At 56.4% G+C, this 27,882-nt stretch overlaps 2 protein-coding genes across 4 annotated transcripts in view; both read left to right on the top strand.

The window, feature by feature from the left end:
• The first annotated feature begins 161 nt into the window (after nucleotides 1-161).
• LOC133342335 (WD repeat-containing protein 20-like) lies at nucleotides 162-12,031 on the top strand. Of its 3 annotated transcripts, none has more exons than XM_061551432.1 (5): nucleotides 162-474; nucleotides 3,942-4,124; nucleotides 5,058-6,284; nucleotides 8,960-9,094; nucleotides 10,126-12,031. In XM_061551432.1, the coding sequence occupies exons 1-5, from the start codon at nucleotides 223-225 to the stop codon at nucleotides 10,180-10,182; spliced, it is 1,854 nt and encodes a 617-aa protein (XP_061407416.1). In that variant the 5' UTR covers nucleotides 162-222; the 3' UTR covers nucleotides 10,183-12,031. The 3 variants fall into 3 exon arrangements, with proteins under 3 accessions (XP_061407416.1, XP_061407417.1, XP_061407415.1); XM_061551433.1 differs by having other exon boundaries at nucleotides 10,208-12,030; XM_061551431.1 differs by lacking the exon at nucleotides 10,126-12,031 and having other exon boundaries at nucleotides 8,960-10,094.
• Nucleotides 12,032-17,408: 5,377 nt separating this feature from the next.
• Nucleotides 17,409-27,882, top strand: part of LOC133342171 (glucagon-like peptide 1 receptor) — a 72,100-nt gene continuing 61,626 nt past the window's right edge. Inside the window, exons 1-2 of the mRNA XM_061551138.1 lie at nucleotides 17,409-17,536; nucleotides 20,129-20,194. Of these exons, the coding sequence (XP_061407122.1) occupies nucleotides 20,189-20,194 (6 nt within the window). The 5' untranslated portion in view covers nucleotides 17,409-17,536; nucleotides 20,129-20,188. The remainder of the gene's footprint in view (nucleotides 17,537-20,128; nucleotides 20,195-27,882) is intronic.

The following is a 27,882-nucleotide window of genomic DNA, read 5'->3' as shown; positions in this document are numbered from 1 at the left end:
GTCACCTCGCTAAACCGTAACGCGGTGGCGTCACCGCGCTGAGCCTGAACGCGGGGATGTCGCCGCACGGGGCTGTGGCGAGGTGACGTCACCACGCCGAACAGCAACGCGCTGACGTCCCCACGCCGATCCGTGACGCGGTGACGTCACCGCGCCGGGCCCTTTCGCGGTGACGTCACCGCGCCGGAAGGACGCGTGCGACGAACTTCCGGCGCGGACGACATGGCGACAGAGGGAGGAGGAGGGAAGGAGATGAGCGACATAAAGACTCAGTTCTCGACGCGCGAGGGCACCTACCGCCTGCTCTCCCTCTCCGAGTACAGCCGCCCCAACCGCGTGCCCTTCAGCGCGCAGGGCTCCAACCCCGTCAAGGTGTCGTTCGTCAACGTGAACGACCAGTCCGGCAGCGGCGACCGCATCTGCTTCAACGTGGGCCGCGAGCTCTACTTCTACATCTACAAGGGCGTGCGCAAGGTGCGGGCTCGCTGCCGACTCGTACACTGCTCCCCCCCCCCCCGCCAGCTCGCCCACAACCCGCGGCGGACGTACCCTCCTCGCCCGCTCCGCCTCGCCACCACTGCCGGCCTTGCCCCCTTCACCACACACCTCCCGCCTTGCCCGTTCCGGCGTTTGGCCTTCCCTGCCAGCTATGCACCCCCCCCCCCCACACACATCCATATCGCTCCCGTCATGTGCTCTCATGTCTTCGTCAGCCATGCCCTTGCCCCTCAGCCTTGCCCTCCTGAGCCCTGCTCTGCCCTCTGCTTCGCCTTGCCCCCTACCCCCTTCCACCGTGCCCTGCTTCCCGGCGAGTGCTGCTGCTGTTCCGTGAGAACCCGGTAGGGGCAGCGGACGGGGTGGGGCCGCCCTCGTGGGAGTCGGGCCGTGCCCCCCCCCCCCCCCCCCGGGTACAGGGGCAGTGCCTCCCCCGGGTACAGGGGCTGTGCCCCCCCCCCCGGGTACAGGGGCCGTGCCCCCCCCCCCGGGTACAGGGGCAGTGCCCTCAGAGCCCCGTTCACTGGATTGTCTCTTCATTACCAGGGCCATGCCACAATTATACAAGCGCCGTGCCCTAATTGTCTGGAGCGTGACCCAATTTACGAGGGCCGTGCCTCCAGTGACAAGACCCTTGCCCTACCTCCGCTGGCAAAGGCTTCGCTAGGAGTGCCGTATCGAGGGCCTTTCACTAATTAACACGGGCGATTACATGACCGCCGGACGGTGGGGAAGCCCCCTGCTACGTGAAACTTGTAAAAGAGGCTGCATTTCATCGCGTGGCGTAACCCGGAGTGAATTCCCACGCTTCCCCAAGCAGGGTCACGTGGACGGCAGGGGTGGTGGTGGGGGGGGGAAATCATCTGGCAAATTCACGTGACAGCTGCCATGTGAATCTCACGTGGTAGCTGGCGTTAAATCTCCCCATGGGCAAAGTAGCAAAAATACCTTGTGAAGCTCATCCGTTCATGTTACAGGTCTGCCAAGGTGGCATCGCGTCTCGCTTATGTCCAGGTTCTGCCTTTGATCGGCTCGTGCGCGTTAATTTGCACCCTTTTGTAATTTGCCTCCTTTCCCATTCGCCGGTGTGAAACGGATTGGCGTGCGGTGCCGACCTGTAACCCCTGACCTTGGCCTGCGCGGTGAGGTCCACGAAGCTCTGCTTTGCTACCCCCATTCCTTGCTTACATTGGCTGAGCCTCGGTTGCTTCCTCGGACCCAGCAGTGCCATCGCATGATCAATTGAAACATTCTAAAAGGAGCTCTGTGGGAAATGTGGAGGAGACGTTGGGCAAAGTTACGGTCAGGGGTAGCTACTGAGTGGAGGGGCTTGGTTTCTGCGAGTAAGGGCTCGTTCTTTGAAATCTCGAGTTTGCGAGAGTTCGTGCTAGGGTTAGGTTTCCCTTGTTAGGGTGAGGAATATAGTTCTCTGTGTGTGGTTGAGTTGGCGGGCACAGTTGTCACATTCTTGCGGTCCAGCGCTTTTCAGACAAGGGGTAATGAATCGGGCATAATGGTGAAATGGCGAAACCAAACGATGTACAGGAAGTAAGTCCCTTTGTGTTACCTTTTCATTATTCTGCGATATGTGCGAGTTGTTTTTCTGAACACTCTGGTTTCCTACCACAAGTCAAACATTCTTAGATCAAAGATCTGAATGCAAACATTGTCGTCAAAAAGTCTTGCGACTTGGTGGGACTTCCATGGGTAATTGTATAGTTCGTGGTACCGCCACAAGCACATGCCTACTCAAGCCTGCAGACTCACTCGCATGCTCATGCACTCGCATTCACTGACACAAGCGCATTAACGCTCGGATACATGCTGCATGTACACTGACATGCAAATACCCACTGGCACGCACTATCATCCACTTGCACTCAAACGTGCACTCATGCACGAACTTTCCTACTCACAATCACATGCACATTTACGCTGTCACAAACACACGCACTCACAAAATACAAAGATCCCCCGTATAGCATTATCAGACTGTTGGGGCAAGTGCTGTTAGCGATCGCCTATGAAGGCCGGCACAGCATACGAGGGGGTGGGTGGCCAGTACCTTGGCCAGCCGCCTTTGTCTTGTTAGTGGCGATGTTTACACAGGGTACTAATTTGAGCCTGCATCGGCCTATGTGAGGCCCCACACTGGTTCATATAATTGTCACTGGTGTTGGCCGTGGGCAGGAACCAAACTTGGGTCACCGTGTGCGTATTGCAGCGCGCTATACTACTAACACACACACATACAATTAAACTGGCACCCACCAACACAGTCACAAACATACACTCTCGCTTTCAAATTCGTACACTATCACACAATAACACTTTGAGGCCGCGTGAAGTGTTGAAGGCTCTCTGGCAGGAGTACATGGGACACACCTCGGTGTGTCCCATGTAAATTGACTGGCAGCAACAATCCCCTTCTCCTTGTAGTCTAAAGTCACGTATAAAGATAAAAGAAGATTATTTAATTTATTCTTTTATCTGTATACGTGACTTTACCGAAAAAACCAAAGAATAATTCCTGCAGTCACGAAAGCTCCAAAAATTAAGATTGAACCACTTCTACGGGGAAGTTCCAAGTTTACCTTTTTCTCTCTCTCTGGGTTTTTGTTCTCTCTCTCTGCCTGTATATTTAGTGTAATTTTTTCTGTCTACACTCGTTTTTTATCGTTCTTAGGTTCTGCTCTGTATGTGTGTCTCCATTCCTCTTGTTTTTATGTTTTGTCTTTCTTTGGAATTTTCACACTTAAATTCTAACTTAGCAATCTTTGAAATACGTAATCGACCAGGCTATGCGTTAATTGTGTGTTGACCGACTTTCTGTGTCGTTTTACATAACATTTCGATACTTTGCTAGGTTATTTAATTTAGTGTATTCTGTCTCCCTCTAAGCCTGCTTACCTTACTTGCCCTCCTGTCGTACTCATTGACATGTCAATTTTTTTCCCTACCCCCTCCCTCTCTCTGCCTCCACCCCCCCTCTGTCTATTTAAGGCCACCCCACAGAGACGATCACCCCTCTCTGTTCCTGGGTTGCTCTCTCTATGTATCTTGGTGATATCTGTCTGCTTACATGTCTGTCTATAGTTTTCTGGTTAGATTCTATGTCGCTATTTCATTATACCTGATGATGATTGCTTGTGTTGCAATCGAAACGTCGTATGCTATTATTTAATTTATTCTTTTATCTTTATACGTGACTTTACCGAAAAAACCAAAGAATAATTCCTGGTACTCACTTAAGGCCGAGTTGACATAAGCGAAGCCCAGCACTCTTAAGATATTCACCTGTCGGGCACAAAACAGCAGCCCAACATTCGCCACGAAGTGACGGCGACGTCAGCACAGCGCTCGTGCCAGGCTGCGCGCGCACGCACGTCGCCGCACTCGCTTGACTGCCCCGCCTGTGTCTCCCGCTATCGTTGCGACTGCTGCAGGCCGTGGACCTGAACAAGCCGATCGACAAGCGGATCTACAAGGGCACCCAGCCCACGTGCCACGACGTGAACACGCTGACCGCGCGGCCCGAGAGCGTGGCACTGCTCGTGGGCTTCTCTGCCGGGCAGGTGCAGCTCATCGACCCCGTCAAGAAGGAGACGAGCAAGCTGTTCAACGAGGAGGTGTGTGCACGCGGGGGCACAGGAACACGCGCAGCAGTACGCATATGCGTGTGCACGCACACAGGAAATGCAAAGTCAAGTTTCGAGTGTTGTTTTGTTTAGAACACGGTGAGAACTCCATAGACCAGAGTGGTCTCATTTTGGGTCACCAAAATTATGAAGGTGGTCGTGGAAAAGCAATGACAATGATGGAAATATAAATCGGAGCAAAAACAGACGAGTTTTAGAAGAATTCGATAACCGTGTGCAAACAATCAGTATTCAATGAAATACATTTCCGGTGACAAAAGTTGATTTCAACAATTGATTTTTTTAAACATTCAAAGTACAGGAATACACAAACAGAAATCAGAATTTGTATTTATCGAGCAAGCACGCTTACACATAGGAACACACAATGGAATGCAGGAACACACAATGGAATACATAAATACACACACAGGAGCATATAGGACTACGCGACAAATTCACCCGACAAGAACACGTACAAAACGTTCACACACAGGCACACATAAATAAATTCGATCACATAAATAGCGTGCCCAGACAGGACCACACACAAATGAACACAAATACACAGGGTCACCCGAAGGGACACACACGAACACCCAGGGACAAACGCAGGTCACCAGTAAGTGAAAGCGTACAGCAACACACGCAGGTACTTACACAGCATACTCAGAGTAACATGCATTATCAATTGGACAAGCATGTGCATGTATAGACACACATTCACACAAACAAACCGGAGCCCACAGGTGTTACATAGATGTACTTACATACAGTAACGCACCCTCCCCTGTTTCGCGATGCCAGCGGTCTTGAGCATCGAGCACGATTAAATTCCACTCTGACAACACGGCCATGCAAGAGCTGTGCCGGTGCGAGCGGCGAATGTCGCCCGCCTTGCCCTCTCTCCGCTCTGTCCCACAGAGGCTGATCGACAAGACGCGCGTGACGTGCCTCAAGTGGGTGCCCGGCAGCGAGAACCTGTTCGTGGTGTCGCACGCGAGCGGCAGCCTCTACCTGTACAACGAGGAGCTGGGCTGCGGCACGAGCGCGCCCTCCTACTCCGCCATCAAGCAGGGCGACGGATACTGCGTCTACGCCTGCAAGAGCAAGTCGAGCCGCAACCCGCTGCACCGCTGGGCCGTCGGCGATGGTGCCCTCAACGAGTTCGCCTTCTCGCCCGACGGCAAGCACCTGGCGTGCGTGGGGCAGGACGGCTTCCTGCGCGTCTTCTCCTTCGAGGCCATGGAGCTGCAGGGCGCCATGCGCTCCTACTTCGGCGGGTTGCTGTGCGTCTGCTGGAGCCCCGACGGCAAGTACCTGGTGACGGGCGGCGAGGACGACCTGGTGAGCGTGTGGTCCTTCCTGGACGGCCGCGTGATCGCGCGCGGCCACGGCCATAAGTCGTGGGTTAGCGTCGTGGCCTTCGACCCCTACACGACGAGCCTGGAGGACGGCGCCGACCCCACGGAGCTCAGCGGCAGCGACGAGGAGTTCCCCGAGCAGACGCCGCCCTTCGCCGCGTCGCAGAGCCGCTCGTGCGCCGCCGGGCGGGACCGCGCCAACAGCACGCTATCGCGGCTGTCCCAGAGGGCGGACGGGCGGCCCGTGTCGGTGACGTACCGCTTCGGCTCGGTGGGGCAGGACACGCAGCTGTGCCTGTGGGACCTCACGGAGGACGTCCTCTTCCCGCACCAACCGCTGTCGCGTGCGCGCACGCAGACCAACATCGTGACGGCCGCCAACTCGGGCGCCACGTCGCCCTCCGCCGCCGGTGCCACCGTGGTCGGCGGCGGCGGCTCGTGCCCCCTGCCGCGATCAAACTCCCTCCCGCACTCGGCCGTGGCCAACGCCAACAGCAAGGGCGGCGGCGGCGGCGGCGGTGGTGGCGGCGGTGGGGGAGGGGGAGGAGGGGGCGCCGGGGGGTTGGTGGACGGCGCCATCGCGGCCGGGATCAGCAAGTTTGCGACACTAACGCTGCACGACCGCAGCGGCAATGACAAGCGCAGCCTGGACAAGGAGCACAAGCGCAACCACAGCATGGGGCACATCTCAAGCAAGAGCGCCGAGCGCCTGCACGTGCTCTCCAAGAGCCAGCGCCCGGACTCGTCGCGCCTCCTCGGCACCCCGCCCTGCCCACGCATGGACGAGGTGAGGGCCTCCCACTGGCGGCAGGGTGCACGGTGTGGCCGGCTCGGACCTCTGAGACGCTGAGCCGGCATCCGCTAAGAATCCTGGGTTCGGAGTCTGGGTTTCGGCCGCCCGTGATGAAACCGGGTCGTTAGGTGTGAGGTGTAGTGAGTTGATGGTCTCATCCCCGTCAACAATGACTGCACAACAAAACTATCACGTTACATTTGGTTCTGCAAAATTGGGGGGACAGAAAAATTGGGATGATATTTGGGGAAAAAAGACAACCACAGTGCTACACACGGCTTAGAGAACAGCAGAAGGCCTGTTACATTAAATGGTCAAACACTTGTTATAGCATACACAGTACTTAGCGGTGTAGCGCCAGGTGTCATGCATTGTATCACGGTACAGCATACACAGTCCAACATGGTGCAGTGTATTACGCATCGTGTAATCATAATAATCGGCAGCTTTTTGTCATGCAACTGTTGGATTGAAGCCTTATGTTGTGCCAATCCACAGAGATTATTTAACCGTACCTCACCACGCACGCGGGAGAGAACATGTAAACTCGACACAGAAAACCACTCAAGTCAGGAAGCGAACCCAGGTGCTTTTTTTATCATAACAGACTACCTTAAAGTAAAAAACAACAACAGGCAACGTTTCGGGCAATGACCCTCCTTCATAGCACATCAGGCCACCGCAATAATGCGCAGGGTGTGTGGCGTGAAAGGGAATTACCCGCCCAAGCCCAACGTTTGTTCACTCCGCTCTTGCCACATTTAACCCTTATCTCCTCGATCATTGACGAGTCCGCCCCCCCTCTCCCCACCCTCCCCACCTTCGCAAGCTTGTGGCCAAAGTCCCGTGGCATCCGTATCGATTTATTGAAGAGTGACGCGGCACTGGCACGCGCAGTGCCGCACTGTAAAACCACACACAACCCTCGGCACCGCCGCTCGCTGCTTCGGCCGAGGCGGGGAACTGTTGACCCTGAAAGGCAAACTAGGCGAGGCGCAGGCTCCGCCTTGCTGGTTGTTTAGGAACACCTTGGTTTTATTTGTTTCCTTACTGCCCAAGTAATGATGTGTGTGACACTCGAGCCAAAAGTTTTTTTGTAAAAGTACCCCGAATCCACCAGTGGGCCCAAATACCCTCTAGAACAGGTGTCGGCAACCTACGGCTCCGGAGCCGCATGCGGCTCTTTACGGGCTGCTTCTTGACGATATGTACGTATGTACAGTATGTACTCAGATGCATTGCGGCTCTTGAAATACTGAATTTTGTACCGAATTGGAAAGAAATGGCTCTTCTTGTTATTTTGGTTGCCGACCCCTGCTCTAGAAGGTCCCTCTAGGGCTCCCTCAAGCGGGGAGGCCCTTCTGTCAGAAGTGGTGTGAGCGAGTAGGTGCAAGGCTGCACCTCTACCTTTTACAGCAAACCCATTATGTACATACTGCGTGCGCGTGCCTGTGTGCGGAGCGTCGAGCCTCTCGGGCATTTTAAATTTATGACTTCGCCGACAACCACAAACCGACGGTGACCGCCAACCGCTCTGTGATGGAGAGCGATCTCGGCATCAGCTGAGCGGCGCGATCGAGGTCATTTGAACATCGAGGTCATAATCTCGTCCTGTGAGGTCACGGCACCAAAATAAGCCGGGGCAAGTGGCACAGTTGTTCCGACTCGCTGAATTTCATGCCAACCTCCTGAATTCTGTCCCGAGGGCCAAATCCGGGAAGTTGCCATAAAATTCTTGGCGCAGTGTCTGGTTGCTGCTCAATTAGGTGGTGAGAATCGTCCGTCTCCTCACCGTTCAGATGAAATAATAATAATTGCCGCGTCAAAAGCTTTTACACGTTGCATTTTAATTTGTTTGGCTGTGTCAGGTGGTGGTGTCTTACGACACAAACTTGCTTTAATCATTGCTTGGCCAAAGACAAAAATTATATTCGTTTACGTGACAACATCATGGTCGTTTTCACGGCTAGGGGTGGTGCAGCGGAAGGATGGCAGTAAAGTGGCAACACTTGTGCCCCATAGCAAGACGGGTCTGGGTTCGATTCCTGACTTAGGTGTGCCGTCACGTGTGGACTTTGTATGTTCTCCCCCTGTCCTGCATGGGTTTTTTCTGGCTTCTCCAATTTCCCCCCGTTTACATGTAACTGGTATTGGCCAAAAAACATCCCAATGCTGAAAAAAATTACCAACAAAATTACTCTTATTTGGGATTACACACAACAGTAACGTCGCCCGCTCGAGTAAAAACTTGGCAACACCCTCATGAAAAATAGTCTTGAAACTCGGTGAGGCTTTCCTGGGTAAACAAGTGAAACAATAACAATAAATAACAACCACAGGCAATCTTCTTGGTTCTTTCGGTAAAGTCACGTAGAAGGGAAGTAATACAATAATAAAAACAAAACATAATAAAATAATTCTCACGACGTTTCGGCCACAACGCAAGCAGCTTCTACGTGACTTTACCGAAAGAACCAAGAAGATGAATCCTTGCAGTCACGAAAGCTTTAAATCGAAACCACGAGCAATGTCGCCCGGCTCTGGCAACCACGCAACATTTGCCTGGCCTCTGCCAGGCTGCGGCCGGCTACACGACGGACCCCGTTGGCTTCCGCTCGGCTGATATGTCACGCCCCGGTGGCTTGTGCGGTGCGCTGCCGGGCGAGCAGGTGCCGCTGCTGGAGCCGCTGGTGTGCAAGAAGGTGGCGCACGAGAGGCTCACCGTGCTGGTCTTCCTGGAGGAGGCGGTGGTGAGCGCCTGCCAGGAGGGGTTCATCTGCACGTGGGCACGCCCCGGAAAGACGGTACGGCTCTTGCCGGGGATCGCACGCGGCGCTGGCGCCGGCCCCTTCACGATACAGTACAACGTGGCATTGTACGGTGTCTAAACACGACCGCCTCGTCCCCCGAGACCCTGCGCACAAATGACGCGTGACGTGTTATCGGCGATTTGTACATTACGTGTATGATTCTAGAGGAGGATTGTTCAGTCGCAGGCAGAGAAGGTTTGGGGGGCAGGTCCTGACCTGGGCTCAGTTGAACGGGGGGCAGGGAGCGGACAGCATGGATTGTTTGGGGAAGCGAGTTCCAGAATACGGCGAGAAGAATTTGTGGATGAGATTACTTAATGTTCATGAGATGTGATGACTTACAACCGAACAGAGGTTGGCTCAAGAATTTGACAGGAGACCTTGGCTGCTGGATCTGAGACTGGATGGAGAGGAGTAGAGTGAGATGAGAGGGGAGACGTAGGAGTGTGCATGGATGAGAGTGAATTGCTATGAGAAGCGGGAGAGGCAGGAAAATGCATGGAGAGTAGAGTGAGATGAGAGGGGAGAGGAAGGAGAGTGCATGGAGGGGAGTAGAGTGAGTTTAGAGGGTCGATGTAGGACAGTGTGTTGCTGGGAGTAGAGTAACATTTTAATAAAGATTTTGGACAACATAAATGTTGACTCAATTATTGCTTTGAAACTCGGTCCGCTGTGAAAGTCATTTGCTTCCCACTCCCACCAGTAGGGGTGGCGAATCTGAGTAGATGTGCAACTGTGTTGCAAATCAGAAGTGGCCAATTCATGGTGTTTAACGTGAGATTCTACACGACATCTGAAACGGGACAGCATCGTGCAGGAAAGGGCAACAAGATGTGGGCTAAGGGCAGCAACGTGGAGGCAAGTTGCCGTGCCGTGTAGCTTCAAGGCACGGCGGTGGGGAGAGCGAGGGTGGTTCGGTGGGGGGTTGACTGAGCTACGTGAACCACGCCGCTGCTGGCGGCAGGAGCCTCAGCCAGTGTGTGTGTGTGGGGCCGCTCCCTCCCCGTGCACTCTCTCCGTTATAGAACCGCGGCGGCGCGGAGCAGCTGCTGGGGAAACTGACGCCCAACGACGAGCGCTGACGATGGCTGCCGCCCGTGTTCACAGGGGCAGGCGGCGGCGCAGACGCAGGCCAACTCGCCCAGCGGGACGGTGGTATAGCGGCGGCGCCGCCGCTCGCTCGCTCCCCGGAGCCGCGTGGAGCGCCGCTTGGAGCCGTGCGGAGCGGCGACGCACGCTGCGGCTTCTCGGTGGAGCCACCGTGAGCACAGCGGCTCGCTCGCTCGCTCAATCGCTCGGTTGGCTGATCGATCGCCACCGCACAGGGGATCCCCCCCCCTCCCACCGGGTCGCCATCCCCACCCCCCCCACCCTGCTCCGACACTGGCCCGGCTACCACCACCATCACCACCACACGCGAATGCTCCAGTTAGCGGCCGTGGCAAAGGGGGGGGGGGAGCCGCGGCACGGTGGTGGGGGGCTGCGCTACTGGGGAGGAGGGGGCCTCCTGGTGAAGGAAATGAAGTCCCCAGCTGCTGCTGGTGCTGCTGCCGCCATCGACTGAGACGTTTTTCCTGCGTTCAACCTTAACCCGCCCCGTCACCCCTTGAGCGACGTTTAAATCCTCGATCCCCTGGAACTGCGCGGGGACGCTGCTGGCGGCTGCTGGAGTCGGCCCTGGCGGCGAGGGCAGCACGGCCCCTGTGCAGCAGTCGCCGATCTTTGTGACTGCACGCTCGGCGCGCCACTGCCGGCGTCTCCACCGCCGCTCCACAAGAACCTGTACCATACTGTACACTGTACCATACTGTACCTGTACCATACTGTACCCTGTACCATACTGTACATGTGTAGTGTTGTTATTTTTTGGCCTGGTCCCTCTGCCCCGCGCCGATGGCACACATATCACGGGGGGCGGCCTCAACGCGCCAGCTCGACCGGACGAGCGAGAGGAGAGAGTTTGTTCTTTTGTTTTGCGAGGTGGGAAGAAGGTATATAATATATATATTTTTATGTATTTTGTTCCGTGCGCACGCTCGCACACGCGTCGAGGCTCTTGTGTCGACGACGAGAATGCGTTTGGGCCTGGAGGTCACGTTCGTAGCGATCTCTCTCTCTCGCGCGCGCTAGAGCGAGCACGAGCGCGAAAGCGGTGGGCAAGCGGCGAGCGAGAGCGCGAGCGGTGGCCACTACCGCGAAAAAGGGGACTTTTCACCGTGGATCCTCGTCCCGGCGACGATCGGCGGAGCCGCGGGATCGCCGACACGTGGCGCACGGCCTCGCTGGAGGGGGGGGGGGGGGGGGGAGGGACTTGATTTGCACAAACTGCTGCTGCCCCGGTGCCGATCGTGTTTTCGTGCGGGCGGCGCCCGGGGTTGGCGGCGCTCGGCCCCCGATGTTGCACACACCCCGCACAATGCGCTCGCGCCGCGGCGAATCGCGGCGGGAGGTGCCGGGGAAATATCCGACCCCACCCACCCAACATGGGCCTCACCCACACACATTGCCTCACTCTCCCCAACCCTTCCCCTTCCCAGCACTGAACCCTGGGCCACCGAGTGCCCCCACCTACTCATCCAACCACCCACCCACTTCCCTGCTGCGCGCTCAGTTTCTGCAAAATAAAACTTTGTACTCGGCGTCAGCACGGGCCCTTGCTCCTTCTCGGACGATGCCTGCAACTCGCCCGCCCTCTCACCAGGTCGACCACTCCGCTCGTCTTCTGGTGTATCGGTCGGAGTCGTGGAGCCCCACACGTGGCGCTCCTGAGCAACGGTCGCCCCCTCCCCGAGAGCTCCCGTCTCCGCAGCGTGGCACAGACGCGTGCTTGGAGTCCTTTGATGGAGCTATCGATGTGGCCGGTGTCAGGACGGTGGTCGTGGTTGTGGCTTGCGCGGGAGAGAAGTGGGGAGGCTGCAGTGAAGGTGGCGCCTGCGTTGCTCCGCAAATCTCCGGAGCCAGCCAACATGATGGTGCGGTGATGTCTCCATGGGGGGTGGGGGGTTAGGGGTGGGGGTTCCCACTGTGCTCTCAATGAAGGAAGTTTCACCGAGTGGATGTTGTGGATGCTGCCCGAGTGGTTTGTGGTTAATCGGTTGAGATATCGAGTTATTGCCGAGTGGGTTGGGAAGTTGGTGCTTGGTAACTTTATTGAGTGGTTTAGTTTATTTTGATGTGGGTAAAACCTATTGGGCAATATATTTCCATTTTTCGATGGCAGGGTAACTGGTTCCTCCATAGAAACGTGGTTAGAGCAAAATAACATGAACAAAACGATCCAAAAGCGTTGCAGTCCATGTCAGGTGCCGAACGGCAAGGTCGTGAATCGACATCACGGTGCAACAAGCATAGATTAAAAAAATATGTATATAAATAAAAAACCAAAAACTCGGTGTGAGTTTTTGGCTTTTATTTAGTATTTATTCTTTATTATTTTTGTTATTTTCTATCTACGTGACTTTACCGAAAGAACCAAAGAATATTATTTAATGCAGTCACGAAAGTTTTAAATCAAATTTTAAGCATAGAGAAGACACCAAGACTGGTAGAACGCAGTATAAAGTATTTGGGTGCCAAACGGCACCGAGGTTAAATTGTCACAAACAACATGGAACTTAACATCTGCAGAGCAGCCAATTGCACGTGAAAGTAAATCTGAGGGCCTAAAGTGAATTGATGTGGGACGAGGATGGTTAAGGATTTTATCCCAGAGATTTTCCCTCGGTTATTCCAGAGATTACGATTTAAATCCCTTCCCGCTACACGGAAGGCCTTTAAACCGAGTTTGGGAGGGGGACTTATAAGGATTCTTTTTTTATTTTAGCAAGTAATGCCCACTGAGCTATACAGCTTGTTTGTAGAAGCGACCTGACTCCGCACAGATGATAGCTCAACGAAGTGACTTATCACGTGGATAGCAGCGTAATACTCTAAACGCGTGTTTTTAAATGTGGAGGGCAAAGCCGGAGAAGCCGGAGAAAAATCCACGCGACCACGAGGAAAGAGACACGCAAACTCCAAATATACAGCAGCAGGCGTCAGGGTCAGGTCTCACCCACGACCTCCTGTATACCAGAGCGAGGTAGTTAACATCTTCTAGCAACCGTTGCGCCTTTTCCTGGGGAAATTAAATGATCCAGAAGCTCCTTGGAAGACTTATTTTGTCAGCGCTTTTGAGGGTGAAGATGGCCCAATGCCATTCCCTGCGCGGATCATTGGGGAGCTGATTGGAGTTGAGATAAAGTTTCGGGTGCTGTGGGTGGACATCAACGTCAACGCGGAGTGGTGCAATTGAACCAGTTTTACCGCTTAGCAACACCAGGTCTGTCCATAGCATTACGATGCAGTAGTCGTGTGACGGGGAGTATAGTGCCTATAATATCAAATCGTAGTCGGGGTGAAATGCAAAGTTTGTACAGGAAGCCATTTTTTTAAACCTTTATTGTGATCGGTATGTGCAGCAAACGATGGCTTGTTGGTCGAGGATGGCACCTTGGTGTTGTTTAAACCTCTCCACGTCGAGTGCAACTAGTTGACAGTCGAACGCCATCATTTTGGAAGTGGGGTGGGTGGGGGGAGTCAATTAACCGCTTTCCAGAAGGCATCATTTTCGTTTTGCTGGCATTCGCATCAAGTTCTAGATAGTCTCCGATGCATGTGGAGTGGTTAGGCGAGTTGGTTGGCCGAGTGAGCAGTTGTGGTTCGGTAAGTGGTTGATTTTGTTTTACTGACTGACCGCTTGCTTTGTTGTCCGAGCGTGGCTGCTGCATGTTTGTGAGCGGGTTTAAAAATATATATATAAAGTTTTTCTACGTAGTTTATTTAGCCGTCGGTTTGTGAGAGCTCGTTTGAAATACGTAAAATCGCACCGAGTGAAATGCCTCTTCGCAGTCGATAAGGGCTCGGCACATCGGTCATCGATGTTCATGGGTCTTTGCCAACAGGTCACGATGGGTCATAGGACGTGTGGTGGATGGTAGGAAAACCTCGTCTCAGCCTTTGCTTCTAACCCCGTTGGCCTGTTGGCGACCTACGGCCTCCGTCATTTTCCATCAAAGCGGAACAGCGAATGAGTCCGTCGCTCTTCAGGTCCGTTTCGTCGCCGCGTCAGAGTAGAAGAATGATAGAGGCACCATTCCACGGCCTAGTTGTTTTACATCTTTGTTCACATTTTGTGAACAGCCCCAACTGCCACTTATGTAGCTATTTGTGCGTGATATTGCGCCCTTCGCGGGCGCATGAAGAGCGCTTTATAACGCATCTCACCTCGACGCATTGAAAAGGGCACCCCCAGTAGCAACTCTCGTCACCTGGCCTGCAAACAGATGCTAGTCTTCCGGTAGGGGGACGGTGATTGCTGCTCTGTGTGATTCCATGAGTAATTTAATGATGTCCACGGTTATACCATCTGATCCAGGTGAGTTGTCCTCACTCACACTGCGAAGGGCACAGTTGACCTCCACAAGGGTGACATCAGGAGCTTCCACATCGTCATCTGAGAGACGGTCCGATTCTTGGGATTATTGTTTGCGCTCGAGATTTGTATACAATTACTCATTGTGTGGAATATCTCCCCCCCCCCCCCCCAGACCATTTGCGAATCGAATTTACGATCATCGACCTTTGTTGCTGCGTTCCTGCTCCCATCGCTTGCTGTGTACCAACCTCAGTCGTCGTGTACGTCCACGTGATGACGCGATGACGTGTTTGACGTGAAAATACCAAAGCGCATCGGAGTCATCTGGTCCAACCCATGTGAGACTAGGCTCTAAGGAAAGCTGTCTCGGGTGTGGACCAATCAACTTCAAGGACAGTGCATACATTATCAGAGTTTTTTGTTTGCATTATGACTGCAGGTATTGTGGTCTATGCAAACATGACTCCTTGTAAAAAAAAAGGTGTCAGTTTTGTTGCCAGATGGAAGGGTAAAAAAACAATTATCGCATCGGAGATGTTTTCCGAAAAGTGGATCGTAGAAAGTGTAGGGGCAGCCCTGCAATTTCTCGCTCACATCACAGCTGGTGGAAATGCCTCCATGAGATAGATGCTCTGGAGTAAGAGATGGGAGGACCCACACTTTGCCGTTGCACGTGATTGGCCGACGGGCTCACCGTGATTGTACTCTTGTTCGTCGAGAGGTGGACATGTGGGGGGCGATCGTTAGACACTCGCAGGCACCACACGTGTCATTGTTATTTATAAAGCCCCGCCGCCCCTGCAAAGTTATTCCGTGAATCGGTGGCTGGGTGGTTGGTTGGATGATTGTGTAGTTGAGGTCATGCGTGGATTTATGGTTGAGTGGTTTCTTCGGAGGTTGAGTTGTTTGGATGCGGTTGAGTAGTGTGTGGTTGGATGGATGCGTGGTTGGTTAGGTGAGTGATTAGGTGGTTGAGTGGGTAGGTGAGTGGTTGATTTGGGGGGCTGGATTAATGGGTGGGTGAGTGGTTTATTAGGTGGTTGAGTGGTTGAGTTGGGGGGCTGGATGGATGAGTGGTTATCTGATGAAGTGGTTGAGTAGGAAGACTGGACGAGTAATTGTTGAGTGGACTACTCCCTCGGATTGCCACGAGGCGGCGTTGTCTCCCCGAGCGCCACGTGGGGGGTACGCGGGGAGGGTAACCGCATTGAAAAAAAAAACCGGTTACCGCATTGCCGCACGTACATCAATGTCTGGCAATGAACGGATTGGGTTTTAATTTTCAACCGTGAAACGAAGGCAGTTGCCACAGGGGCTGTGATGGTTCGCGCACCGGAGACTTACAAGACAGATGACGCCGGTTGGATTCTTATCTCCCGGCGCGGCATTTGATACGACGGTGCGAGTGAAAGCCCCCCCACACCCCCGCCACGGGGCAGTGAAATGTCTTCATCAACCACAGCCGCCACTGAAGGTCGCGTGTGTTGGGGTAAAAAAGTGTGGGCTGGCCTCTTCCAAGACGTTGCTGTCCTGGCCAGCGTGGAAGAGTAGACCAAGTACTCTCGAGAGCGCTAAATTAGTGGAGTCCCCCTTCCCCCCCTACCCCCCAGCAGTGGCGTGAGCGAGAAATTTCAGGGCTGCGCCTTTACCTCTTAACTTTGCAGATGAACCACGTGGTCACTTAGACCGCCGTGCTGGCTGGCGCGTCCATTGCAACAATTCCGCTGGAAACGGTTACCGGTTCCTGAATTGGGGGACTGGAAAACGGTTACCGGTTTTAGCAACCCAAGTTGCGGACGTGCCTGGGAGAGGTGGGATAATATTATTACCGATAAGTGGTAGTCACTAGTTGTGGTTACGAATCGTGGTGAAAGTGGTGAAGGTGGTGATGGTGGTGATATCGTTGGTAGGTGGTGCACCTGGTGATGACAGTGGTGGTTGATGTTGGTATTAGTGAAGATGATTATGGTGATGGTGGTCGTGTTGGCGATGTTGATAGTGATGGTTGTGATGGTGTTGGTAGTGATGGTGGTGATGGTGGTGATGGAAGACGTCAATGGATGTATGAACCCATGACAGCCTCCCCGAGTCTCCCGCCCTGCGAGGGAAACCGGGAGGCTACCCAGTGAGAACCCACGCTGACTCGGGAATAATTAAGACCCGAAAGCTTCACACACACAAACAGTGATTCACTCATATAATCCATTGCTGTTCTGCCGCATCCCCACCGCCTACGGCCCAAGCTTGTTACCACCTGCAGGAGCTCCACTCAGCTCCTCCTCACTACCGCCTCCTTCCTTCTCCGCTCTCTCTCCATCCTCCCCCCTTCTCCCTCCTGTCTCCTCCCCGCTCTCGCACCCTTCATCCCTTCGACCCGTTTTCACCTCCCCCCACCCTCGTCACCTCTTCCCCCCCCCTCTCCTCTGTCTCGTCACCGCCTCTCATCTCACCTCTCTCCCCTGTCGCCTCTCCTCACTGCTTCCTCTCCTCACCTCTGCTCTGTCTCCTCTCCTCTCTCACCTCTCCTCTCAATCGCTCCCCTCTCACATTCCTCCTCTTGCCACTCCCCATCCGCTCTCTGCTCCCTCCCTCTGCTCCCTCTCTCTCTCTCTGCTCCCTCCCTCTGCTCCCTCTCTCTCTCTGCCCCCCCTTCCTCTGCTCCCTCCATCTGCTCCCTCCCTCTGGCTCCCTCTCTCTCTATCTGCCCCCCCTTCCTTGCTCCCTCTCTCTGCCCCCCCTCCTCTGCTCCCTCCATCTGCTCCCTCTCTCTGCACCCTCCCTCTCTCTGCTCCCTCCATCTCCCTCCTTCAAGCTCCCCCCTCTCTCTGCTCCCTCCCTCTGCCCCCCCCCCCCCGCTGATTCCGGGGTTCGCGATTGGAGGCCGCGCTGGGGCCCCGGGGTGGCGAGGGGGGCCCGGGGGACCCCGCGGTTGCCGCTACCCCTCGCACCTGATGGAGGAGCCGGGGGAGCTGCAGGATGAGTCTCCTGGCTGCGGGACTTAGCTTCAGCTCGGAACTCAGGTACTTGGTGTCCCCCTGTCCCAAAGGCACCACTTCCCTCAACCCTCGTTTCCCGTATTCCCCATATATCGGTGTCTACGTTCCCCCATGTCCCCAGAGTGTCTCCGTGTCCCCAAGTCCTCATTTCCCTCTCAGTAGTCCCCGTGTCCCAGTGATCCTAAATTCCCGTTTCCCGCTATCTCAGTGTCCCCAGGTCCTCATTTCCATCAGTCTCAGTGAACCCCGTATTCCCACGTCCCCCGTGTCCCCCGTGTCCCCCGTGTCCCGTGTCCCCCACGTTTCCCGTGTCCCCACGTCCCCCGTGTCCCCCGTGTCCCCCACGTTTCCCGTGTCCCCCACGTTTCCCGTGTCCCCACGTCCCCCGTGTCCCCCACGTTTCCCGTGTCCCCACGTCCCCCACGTCCCCCGTGTCCCCACGTCCCCCACGTTTCCCGTGTCCCCCACGTCCCCCGTCTCCCCCACGTTTCCCGTGTCCCCACGTCCCCCGTGTCCCCCACGTCCCCCACGTCCCCCGTGTCCCCACGTCCCCCGTGTCCCCACGTCCCCCGTGTCCCCCACGTCCCCCGTGTCCCCCACGTCCCCCGTGTCCCCACGTCCCCCACGTCCCCCGTGTCCCCCGTGTCCCCCGTGTCCCCACGTCCCCCGTGTCCCCACGTCCCCCGTGTCTCCCACGTCCCCCGTGTCCCCACGTCCCCCGTGTCCCCCGTGTCCCCCGTGTCCCCCACGTCCCACGTCCCCCGTGTCCCCCACGTCTCCCGTGTCCCCCGTGTCCCCCGTGTCCCCCGTGTCCCCCGTGTCCCCCACGTCCCCCGTGTCCCCACGTCCCCCGTGTCCCCCGTGTCCCCACGTCCCCCGTGTCCCCCGTGTCCCCCACGTTTCCCGTGTCCCCCATGTCCTCCGTGTCCCCGTGTCCCTCACGTCTCCCGTGTCCCCACGTCCCCCGTGTCCCCACGTCCCCCACGTCCCCACGTCCCCCACGTCCCCACGTCCCCCGTGTCCCCACGTCCCCCGTGTCCCCACGTCCCCCGTGTCCCCACGTCCCCCACGTCCCCACGTCCCCACGTCCCCACGTCCCCCGTGTCCCCACGTCCCCCGTGTCCCCACATCCCCCGTGTCCCCCGTGTCCCCACGTCCCCCGTGTCCCCCGTGTCCCCCGTGTCCCCACATCCCCCGTGTCCCCACGTCCCCCGTGTCCCACGTCCCCCGTGTCCCCACGTCCCCCACGTCCCCCGTGTCCCCACGTCCCCACGTCCCCCGTGTCCCCACGTCCCCACGTCCCCCACGTCCCCCGTGTCCCCCGTGTCCCCACGTCCCCACGTCCCCCACGTCCCCCGTGTCCCCCGTGTCCCCACGTCCCCCGTGTCCCCCGTGTCCCCACATCCCCCACGTCCCCCGTGTCCCCCTTTCCCGTCCGGCTTCCGTCCACCCCGAGGCTTCGTGCCTGTGGCGGTGGCAATGGGCGACGTGGGGACACTTCTCACAGCGGCTTGCGTCTCTCCGCGCGCGCCGCCGTTCTCTCGATAATTGCGGCCACTGAAGCGGGGGAGGAGCCGGCGAGACAATGAGAGTCGCGGGGCGCGGCGGTTCGGCTCCCGTCTAGGTCAGCTCCGGCGAAACTCGCGCGCACTAAGTGCGAGCAGCTGCGCCTCTGCTATTCGTGTCTACCCGTGTGTGTGTGTATACTTGTGCCTGTGTGTGTCTCCCCGTGTGTGTTTACCTGTGTGTGTGTATACACGTGTGTGTGTGTGTCTCCCCGTGTGTGTGTGTCTCCCCGTGTGTGTGTGTCTCCCCCCGTGTGTGTGTGTGTGCTTGTGTGTGTCTACCCGTGTGTGTGTCTCCCCGTGTGTGTGTCTCCCCGTCTGTGTGTGTCTACCTGTGTGTGTCTCCCCGTGTGTGTGTGTCTCCCCGTGTGTGTGTGTCTACCTGTGTGTGTCTCCCCGTGTGTATGTGTCTACCTGTGTGTGTCTCCCCGTGTGTGTGTGTCTACCCGTGTGTGTGTGTCTACCTGTGTGTGTGTGTCCCCGTGTGTGTGTCTACCCGTGTGTGTGTGTCTCCCCGTGTGTGTGTGTCTGCCCGTGTCTCTGCGTCTTCCTGTCTACCTGTGTGTCTCTGTTTTTACCTTTGTGTCTACCTGGTCGGGCGTGGTGCTGCCCCCCCCCCCCCCCCAGCCTTCGTGTGCCGTGCCGGCCTTCATAAGTGTTACTCGCTAACAGCACTTGCCCTACCAGTCAGGTAATGCTATAGGGGGCATATTTGTCATTGTCTTCCTATGTCTACCTGTGTGCCTGCCTACTCGTGTCTCTGCATATGCGTGTGTCGACCTGTATCCCATGTTGTTTATTATTGTCTACCTGTGTTTTTGTCGATCTGTGTTTACCAGTGTCTTACCTGCGTCTGTCCTATCGCCTTATCCACCTTTGTCTCCCCGTGTCCCTCCCCCGTCTCTCCCGTGTCTCCCGTCTCTCTCCCTCTGTCTGTCTCCTGCCTCTCTGTGTGTTTCTCCCCTGTCTCTGTGTCTTTTTCCCTGTGCCTATCGACCCATGTCTCTCTCCCCGTGTCTCTCTCCCCGTGTGCCTCTCCCTGCCCGTGAAGTCCTCGACTCCCGATTTTCGTATCCGCGCCGCGTGGGCTCAACGCGTGGATCTCAGCGTCATGCCGGTGAGTGGGTGAGTCGGTGGGTGAGTGACTGGGTGAGTCAGTAAGTGAGTGAGTGGGTGAGTCGGTGGGTGAGTGAGTGGGTGAGTCGGTAAGTGAGTGGGTGAGTCGGTAAGTGAGTGGGTGAGTCGGTGGGTGAGTGAGTTGGTGAGTCGGTGGGTGAGTGGGTGAGTCGGTAAGTAAGTGGGTGAGTCGGTGGGTGAGTGAGTGGGTGCCTGAGTGGATGAGTCGGTGGGTGAGTGAGTGGGTGAGTCGGTGGGTGAGTGAGTGGGTGGATGCAGAGCGGGTGAGCGGGTGAGTTTTATACAAAGCTTCGGTTCGTCTCGGCCACTGTCGCGCCCTCCCTTCCATGTTCGCGCAAAACGTGCGCCCCGTTACAATATGAAACTTTCCAGGCTGCGATGCCAACGATTCATCCTGGGTTTAACCAGGCTGGATTGTGTGAGGAGCTCACAGATAACCGAACGATCCACACACTGTCCGCATCAGTGAGCGCCTCTGGCAGACATGGCTATGTTGGCTGGGTCCTGTAACCCGCATGCCCAAGCAGCTTCTGTTTGCCCGAATATAGCGGGGGGGGGGGGGGGGGGGGGGGTACTAAACGGGCGCGGCACGGACTGGAGAAGAGATGGACTGATGCGGCACGGGAGGGCGTAGAGCTGAGTCGACTTGCCGAATACCGGTACCAGCGGTGTCAATATCGGCCTCTGTGGAGGAGGCTCGTGAAGGACGCTGCTGCTGAGCAGTTGGAGGCAGTCGCCCTCCAACGACAGCGGAGGGCAGAAGAGCGACGTTCACAACCCAATGAGCCGAGTGCTGGCTGGATAAAATTCAGCAAGTTGGCACAGTGGGGATTAGAGGTGGTGCATCTGCCAGTTAACCCAAGGCACCTGGGTCTGTACCGTGATCTCCTGCCAGTGATCCTCAAAGAGCGGGAATCGAACTCAGGTTGACTCACAGGCGATTGAAATCGAGTCGCTCTCGCGGCTAACATCGGTGACGAATATCTGAACCGGTGCTGAACCCTCCCCTAGTTCCACTCAGCCTTAAATGAGTGACTGGTGCGGTGTGTGTTAAACGTCAGCCATGGGGAGACGAAGGCGGCCGGGCGTGGTGCTGGCCACCCACCCCCTCATAGGTGCTCCTCGCGAAAAGCACTTGCCTCAAAAAGTCTCCTCAAGGCTATACGGGGATCTTTGTCTGAGTCTTGTGCTGCTGTGCGCTATCTCTCTCTCTCTGTTGTCTCGCTCCTCTCGCCAAGTTGGCACGGGCATCGCTCATTTCGTAACCGAATGCGCGACCTCGCGTCTCACCGTGACAACGGCGTCTCAATTAACTCATTCCCGCACCCCCCCTCCCCGTCTCCATTAACTCCCTTCCTACCCCTGTGTCCCAACAAACACATTACTTATGTAGGGACATTAACGGTGTCACTGTGGCGTTAGCGTCAGTTGCTGTCACGAGAGTGGAAACGCACGTCGGGGGTCATCTCTGCCACCAGACCATGGGTTGACATTGAAGCTGGCCATAGGGGCGGGGGGGGCATGGTTCTGGTGAGGGCTGGAGGAGAGCAAGTGAGGACGTGCTACTGCGTGTGAACCCGAGAGGGCACGTGACCGCGACAGGGTAGCAAGGGGGCCGAAAGGGGGCTCGAGGGACACGTGACGTGGAGCCGAGAGCCTTCTGGCAAGATCCAGAAGGGGGCGTGGCCGAGGGCGGAGCGAGGCCGCGCTCGGGGGGATCAAGGGGAAGCCCCGAGGGCAATCGGCGCTCGCCTGTGGAATCAACCTTTGGTGCTGCGTCCCTTCGGTCTTCGCTCGGCATCGTGGGTCAGGCAGCGTGTAGGCCGACTGACCCGGTTGTGTAGTTAACCCGCTGCTCACATAGTTAACCGTGTAGCTATCACCTAGCAGTAGAACCAGAGTGTACGTTTAGTGAGTTACCCTGTTGGGGAGTTGGAATAAACGTGTTGCCTCCAAACTCCAGTGTGCGCCTCCGTACAACACACGGCACCTACACTGGGTGCCAATTAGCACGTCAACACCCCCAAGTCCCTCCCCTCTAGCCCCCCCTCCCCTCTAGCCCCCCCTCCCCTCTACCCGCCTTTCGCTCTAGCCCCCCCTCCCCTCTAGCCCCCCCCCCATTCCCTCTAGCCCCCCTCCTTTCTAGCCCCCCCCATTCCCTCTAGCCCCCCCTCCCCTCTAGCCTCCCTCCCCTCTAGCCCCCCTCCCCTCCATCCCCCCTTCCCTCTAGCCTCCCTCCCCTCTAGCCCCCCTCCCCTCTAGCCTCCCTCCCCTCTAGCCCCCCCTCCCCTCTAGCCCCCCATTCCCTCTAGCCCCCCTCCCCTCTAGCCCACCCCCCATTCCCTCTAGCCCCTCCCCATTCCCTCTAGCCCCCCCCTCTCCTCGAGCCCCCCTCCCTTCTAGCCCCCCCCTTCCCTCTAGCCCACCCCCCTCCCCTCTAGCCCACCCCCCATTCCCTCTAGCCCCTCCCCATTCCCTCTAGCCCCCCCTCTCCTCGAGCCCCCCTCCCTTCTAGCCCCCCCCCTTCCCTCTAGCCCCCCCCCTCTAGCCCCCCGTACCCCCTCCCCTCTAGCCCCCCCTCCCCTCTAGCCCCCCGTACTCCCTCCCCTCTAGCTCCCCCCCCTCCCCTCTAGCCCACCTCCCATTCCCTCTAGCCCCCCCCCCCTCTCCTCGAGCCCCCCTCTTTTCTAGCCCCCCCCCTCCCCTCTAGCCCCCCCCCCTCCCCTCTAGCCCCCCGTACCCCCTCCCCTCTAGCCCCCCCTCCCCTCTAGCCCCCCGTACTCCCTCCCCTCTAGCCCCCCCCTCCCCTCTAGCCCCCCGTACCCCCTCCCCTCTAGCCCCCCCCTCCCCTCTAGCCCCCCGTACCCCCTCCCCTCTAGCCCCCCCCTCCCCTCTAGCCCCCCGTACCCCCTCCCCTCTAGCCCCCCCCTCCCCTCTAGCCCCCCGTACCCCCTCCACCTAACGCCCACTGCTGGCGCCTCACTGCTCTAGGCAGCGCCTTTTGGCGAGAGTCCTGCCTCTGGCTATTTGGCCAATTCCTTCAGAATGAGGCAGGGCTGAGCACGTGGCGGTCTAGACACGAGAGGGTGTTTGTGTAGTGTGTGTAGTGTGGGTAGGGTGTTTTATTGTGTGTGTGTAGTGTGTGTAGTGTGTGTGTGTAGTGTGTAGGGTGTTTGTGTAGTGTGCGTGTGTAGGGTGTTATACGTGTGTTGTGTATGTGTCGTGTGTTCTATGTATATTGTGTTCTATGTGTGTAGTGTGTGTGTAGTGTATATAATGTGTTTGAGTGTAGTGTCTGTGTGTAGTGTGTGCAGTGTGTAGTTTGTGTGTGTATAGTTTGTGTAGTGTGTGTGTAGTGTAGTATGTGTATAGTTTGTGTAGTGTGTGTGTAGTGTGGGTATAGTTTGTGTAGTGTGAGTGTGTAGTGTGAGTGTAGTTTGTGTGTGTATTGTGTGTGTAGTGTGAGTGTGTAGTGAGTGTGTGTGTCCGGCAAAAACAACCCCCTACCTCGTTAGATTGGCCATTCCCCTCATGGCGTTTGTAACCACCACAGCGGCCAAATGGGGGCTCTGGACGGGTGCGAGGGGCTGGTAACCCCTTCACCTTCAATTAATTACCACAAAACCACGTCTAAAATATCTAATTAAGCTTGTGCCAGAGGCCGCGGGGGGGACAGGCGTCTATGACGTCTCCTGGCCAAACCCCTTTTGGCGGAGCTAGGAGACTGAATCCTTACCCTCGGGGCTCCTCCAGAAACAATAAAAAACCACTGCGGGTGGCCACGTGGAATGTTCGAATACTCGCTGCGGAGGAGAGGCTGCCAATGCTCTGTCGTGAGCTGGACCGGTACCGCCTGGATCTCTTGTATTCAGGAGGTCCGGCTCTGTCTCCTGCCACCATGAGGGGTGGATAGCCCTCTACTCGGGGAAGGAGACTGACAAACAACAGGGAGTGGCTCTTCTTCTGATCAAAAGAATGAAGGGGGCGTGGGAGCGTGGCAGTGCGGTGTGGGAAGCTGTAAGCCCCAGGCTACTTTGAGCTCGCCTTCCCATCTACCTGAGGCGAGGAGTGGTGGTCGTGGTTACTTATGCTCCCACCAAAGACGAACATCCGTGGAGGGATGCAGGCAAGGCCGATGAGTCAGATGCCTTCTATGACCTCCTGTCACAGGCGCTAGCTAAAGTGGCCCCTCGGATAGAGTCATCTTGTTGGGCGACTTCAATGCCCGAGTTGGTCATGATGCTGGCACCTAGTCTGGAGTGATTGGAAGGCATTGGCCAGATCAGCTCAATAACAACGGTAGGAGGCTGCTATATTTTTGTGCAGCCCATAGGCTTGTAATTACCAACACGCTGTTCCGGCATCGGCTCATACACACAACATCATGGATGAATGCCGGGTCCAAGCAAGAACATCTGCTGGACTACATAGTGACGGAACAGCGGATGCAGGCCCATGTCCTCGACACCAGGACCTACCATGGAGCTGATCTACCCACTGACCATCGACTTGTCATCTGTAAGATGCACCTGCCATTCTTCCACTCCGGTGGTAGGTGTACACCCAGGACCCCATTCAACCCCAAAGTGGCATGGTCTAAGCTAGCTGATGAAAGTTGCAAGCGAGAATTTCATCAACGCTTGCGGCTGGGGTTGGCATCATCCCCCACTCCTCCAGATGTCGAGGGGAAATGGGCGAGGTTTAGGACTATGGCTCATGCAGCTGCAATGGCTGCTTTGGGAACATGGTCTAAACCTCCCCAGAGACCCTGGCTGACAGAGGAGGTGTTAAGGCTGGCTGAGAAAAAGCGACAGACCCACTCTCATCGTCTACAGCATCCCACGTCAGAGAATGAGGAGGCTTACCGGAGCTTTCGCTTGGAGGTTCGGACAGCCGTGAGGCGCTGCAAGGATGGGTGGTGGTCGCGGGTTGCTGAGGAGATGGAGTCTACCTCAATGGCCCGCGATCACAAATCGCTATTTAACTCCATCAAAAAAATAACCTGCAGCGCCACACCTATTACCATCACTAGAGGAAAGAACGGTGATCCAATCTCCGACCCCGCGGAAGAGGTTTGCAGATTTGTTGAGCATTTATGTGAGGTCCCTCAGCCTCGAAAACATCATGGGACAAAGTGGGGATGACCCTGCTGAGGCTGCGGTGTCCCAAATGTTGGAAGAAGAAGTCACCCCCTGTGAGTGGCTGGCTGAGGTGCCATCTGTTGAGGAAGTATTGAAGGTGATCCAGAGTCTGAGACCAGGAAAGGCACCGGGCAGAGATGATCTCCCAAGCGAAATGCTAAGGGAGAGTGGCGTTTGTGCACAGACTGCCCTACATGGCATAACAACAGTCTGGACCACTGGATGGGTTCCGCAGGATTGGAAGGATGCCCTGGTGGTCCCCCTCTTTAAGAAGGGGGACCACACAGACTGTAACAACTACAGGGGCATCTCACTCCTCAGTGTGCCGGGAAAGGATTATTCAACATCGCCTTGCCAGGCACGCTGAGGAGAGGCTTGCGGAGCCCCAATGCGGTTTCAGAAAAGGGCGGTCCTGCACAGATGCCATATTTCCTGTCTGTCTGCTACAGCAGAGGTGTGGGGAATTCCAACAAAACCTACATCTCTGCTTTATTGAACTGGTCAAGGCCTATGCTACCATCAGTAGGCATGGGCTCTGGATTATTCTTTGTGCTTTCAGAGTCCCTGACCCTCTGCTCACGACCATTATTATGGTGAGCGGGCCCGGGTAAAACTTCGTGGCCGGGAGTCGGAGACATTCCTTGTTCACCTTGGGGTGCGACAGGGATGTCTTCTGGCTCCCACATTATTTAACATATTTTTCGACCACGTAGTTCGTGAAGCCTTCTGGTACAGATACAATGGGAGGTTGATTGATGCCCGGGTGCGGTCAAGGGATGGCTCCCTATTGGTCAACCACGTTATGTATGCCAATGATCTGGTAATTGCTGCTCATTCAGGGGAGGAGTTGGAGGCGCTGCTGCTGAACCTGGAGCTTGCCACTACGAGGTGGGGCCTTACTATCAGCCCCACAAAAACCTGCCTGGGCATTTTGTACTATCGGACACTCCACCCCCACAACTCCCAATTGGTGATGGGGCAGTTGTGGAGAGAGTGGAGAGTTTCCCATACCTGAGCAGTGTGCTCATGACCGGGTCCGGTCTGACAGCAGAGATCCTAGTCCGAATCAGTCGAATGGCAATATCTTTTCATCGGTTGCGTAATTCTGTGTGGAAGCTACCTGGTTTGTCGCTTCGTACGAAGCTTCAGGTATTCTCGGCCACGGTCATTCCCTCTTTTCTCTACGCTTGCGAAACGTGGACACCCCTAATGGAACATCTTCGCCGGTTAGAAACATTTAGGCTGGCCTGTCTACAATCCATCCTGGGTTTAACCAGGCTGGATTGTGTGAGGAGCTCACAAATCATTGAAAGATCTGGACAAAGTCCCATCGGTGAGCTCCTCCGGCAGGCAAGGCTGCGTTGGCTGGGTCATGTGTAGGAGTCTCGTGAAAGACGCTACTGGGCAGTTGGAGGCAGTCGCCCCCTCCAACAACAACGGAGGGCGGAGGAGCGACGCTCACAACAACGAGCGAAGCGCTGGGTGGCTATCGCACAGCAAGTTGGCACAGTAGGGGGCACAGGTGATGCATCAGCCAGTCATCTCAGTCAGTCGACCCGTGGTTCCTGGGTCTGCCCCGTGACCTGCCAACGGGCGTTCGACGCTTCACGTGGCATCAAAGTGCACATAGCCTGGCACAAGCGTCACCAGCACTTAGTGACGAATGGCGGTTGTTGTGTGTGTCTACTGTCTAGTGAGTGTGTGTGTAATTTGTGTGTCCCCACGACCCCTCTACCTCTCCAAGACCCCCCAACCCTTCCTCAGGACTCTCCCCCCACCTCTCTGGGTCCCCCCCCCCCCACTTGCCCCCCCCTGCTGGCATCTTCCTGCCTCCCCAGGGTCCCAGTGCTCTCTGATGGTGATGATATATATTCCAGTGTGTGTCGTCAGTGTGCAGTGTGTGTATAGCGTGTGCAGTATCGTGAGTAAAGTGTGTGTGGTGTATAGTGAGTGTAATGTGTGTAATGAGTGTGTAGTGTATAGTGTGTTTGTTGAGTGTGTGTAGTGTGTAATGAGTGTCGTGTGCGTAGTGAGTGTGTATAGTGAGTGTGTATGTGTAGTGTAATATACAGAGGCGCACACACTATAGTTGGAGGCAACGTGTATTAACAACTTCTCAAACCACTTCCGGTTCTACAGTACAGCTAGGTGTGGCTATACTCTTCGCCACGTACGTGCGCGTTTACTATAACGAACGTGCCAGTCAGCACACACGCTGCCTGACCCACGATGCCGAGCTAAGACTCAACTCGAAGAACGAAGAGCGAAGAGACCGGGACCCCAGGACGATCCCCACAAACGAGCCCCGATTCCCGTCGGGGCTCCTCCTTTTATTCCCTGGCCGCGCCCTAGGCCCCGCCCCCCCTAGGCCACGCCCCCCTAGGCCACGCCCCCCAGGCCACGCCCCCTAGGCCACGCCCCCCCCAGGCCACGCCCCCATAGGCCACGCCCCGCCCTAGGCCCCGCCCCCTCGTGGATCAAGTCAGGAGCTCCCGGCTCCCTGTCACGTGTCCCTCGAGCCCCCAGG

Source organism: Lethenteron reissneri, chromosome 14, assembly GCF_015708825.2.
Source record: "Lethenteron reissneri isolate LAM-NWPU_2019-01 chromosome 14, ASM1570882v1, whole genome shotgun sequence".
Classification (NCBI taxonomy): domain Eukaryota; kingdom Metazoa; phylum Chordata; class Hyperoartia; order Petromyzontiformes; family Petromyzontidae; genus Lethenteron; species Lethenteron reissneri.
The sequence above is the reverse complement of the archived record's forward strand: the minus strand, read 5'-3'. Positions and strand labels throughout refer to the sequence as shown.

Excerpts from the sequence above, each read along its gene's own strand:
- LOC133342335 (XM_061551431.1), top strand. The coding sequence starts at position 223 with ATGGCGACAGAGGGAGGAGGAGGGAAGGAGATGAGCGACATAAAGACT. Across the intron at positions 475-3,941 it reads TCTACAAGGGCGTGCGCAAG|GCCGTGGACCTGAACAAGCC; the intron begins GTGCGGGCTCGC and ends CGACTGCTGCAG. Across the intron at positions 4,125-5,057 it reads GCAAGCTGTTCAACGAGGAG|AGGCTGATCGACAAGACGCG; the intron begins GTGTGTGCACGC and ends TCTGTCCCACAG.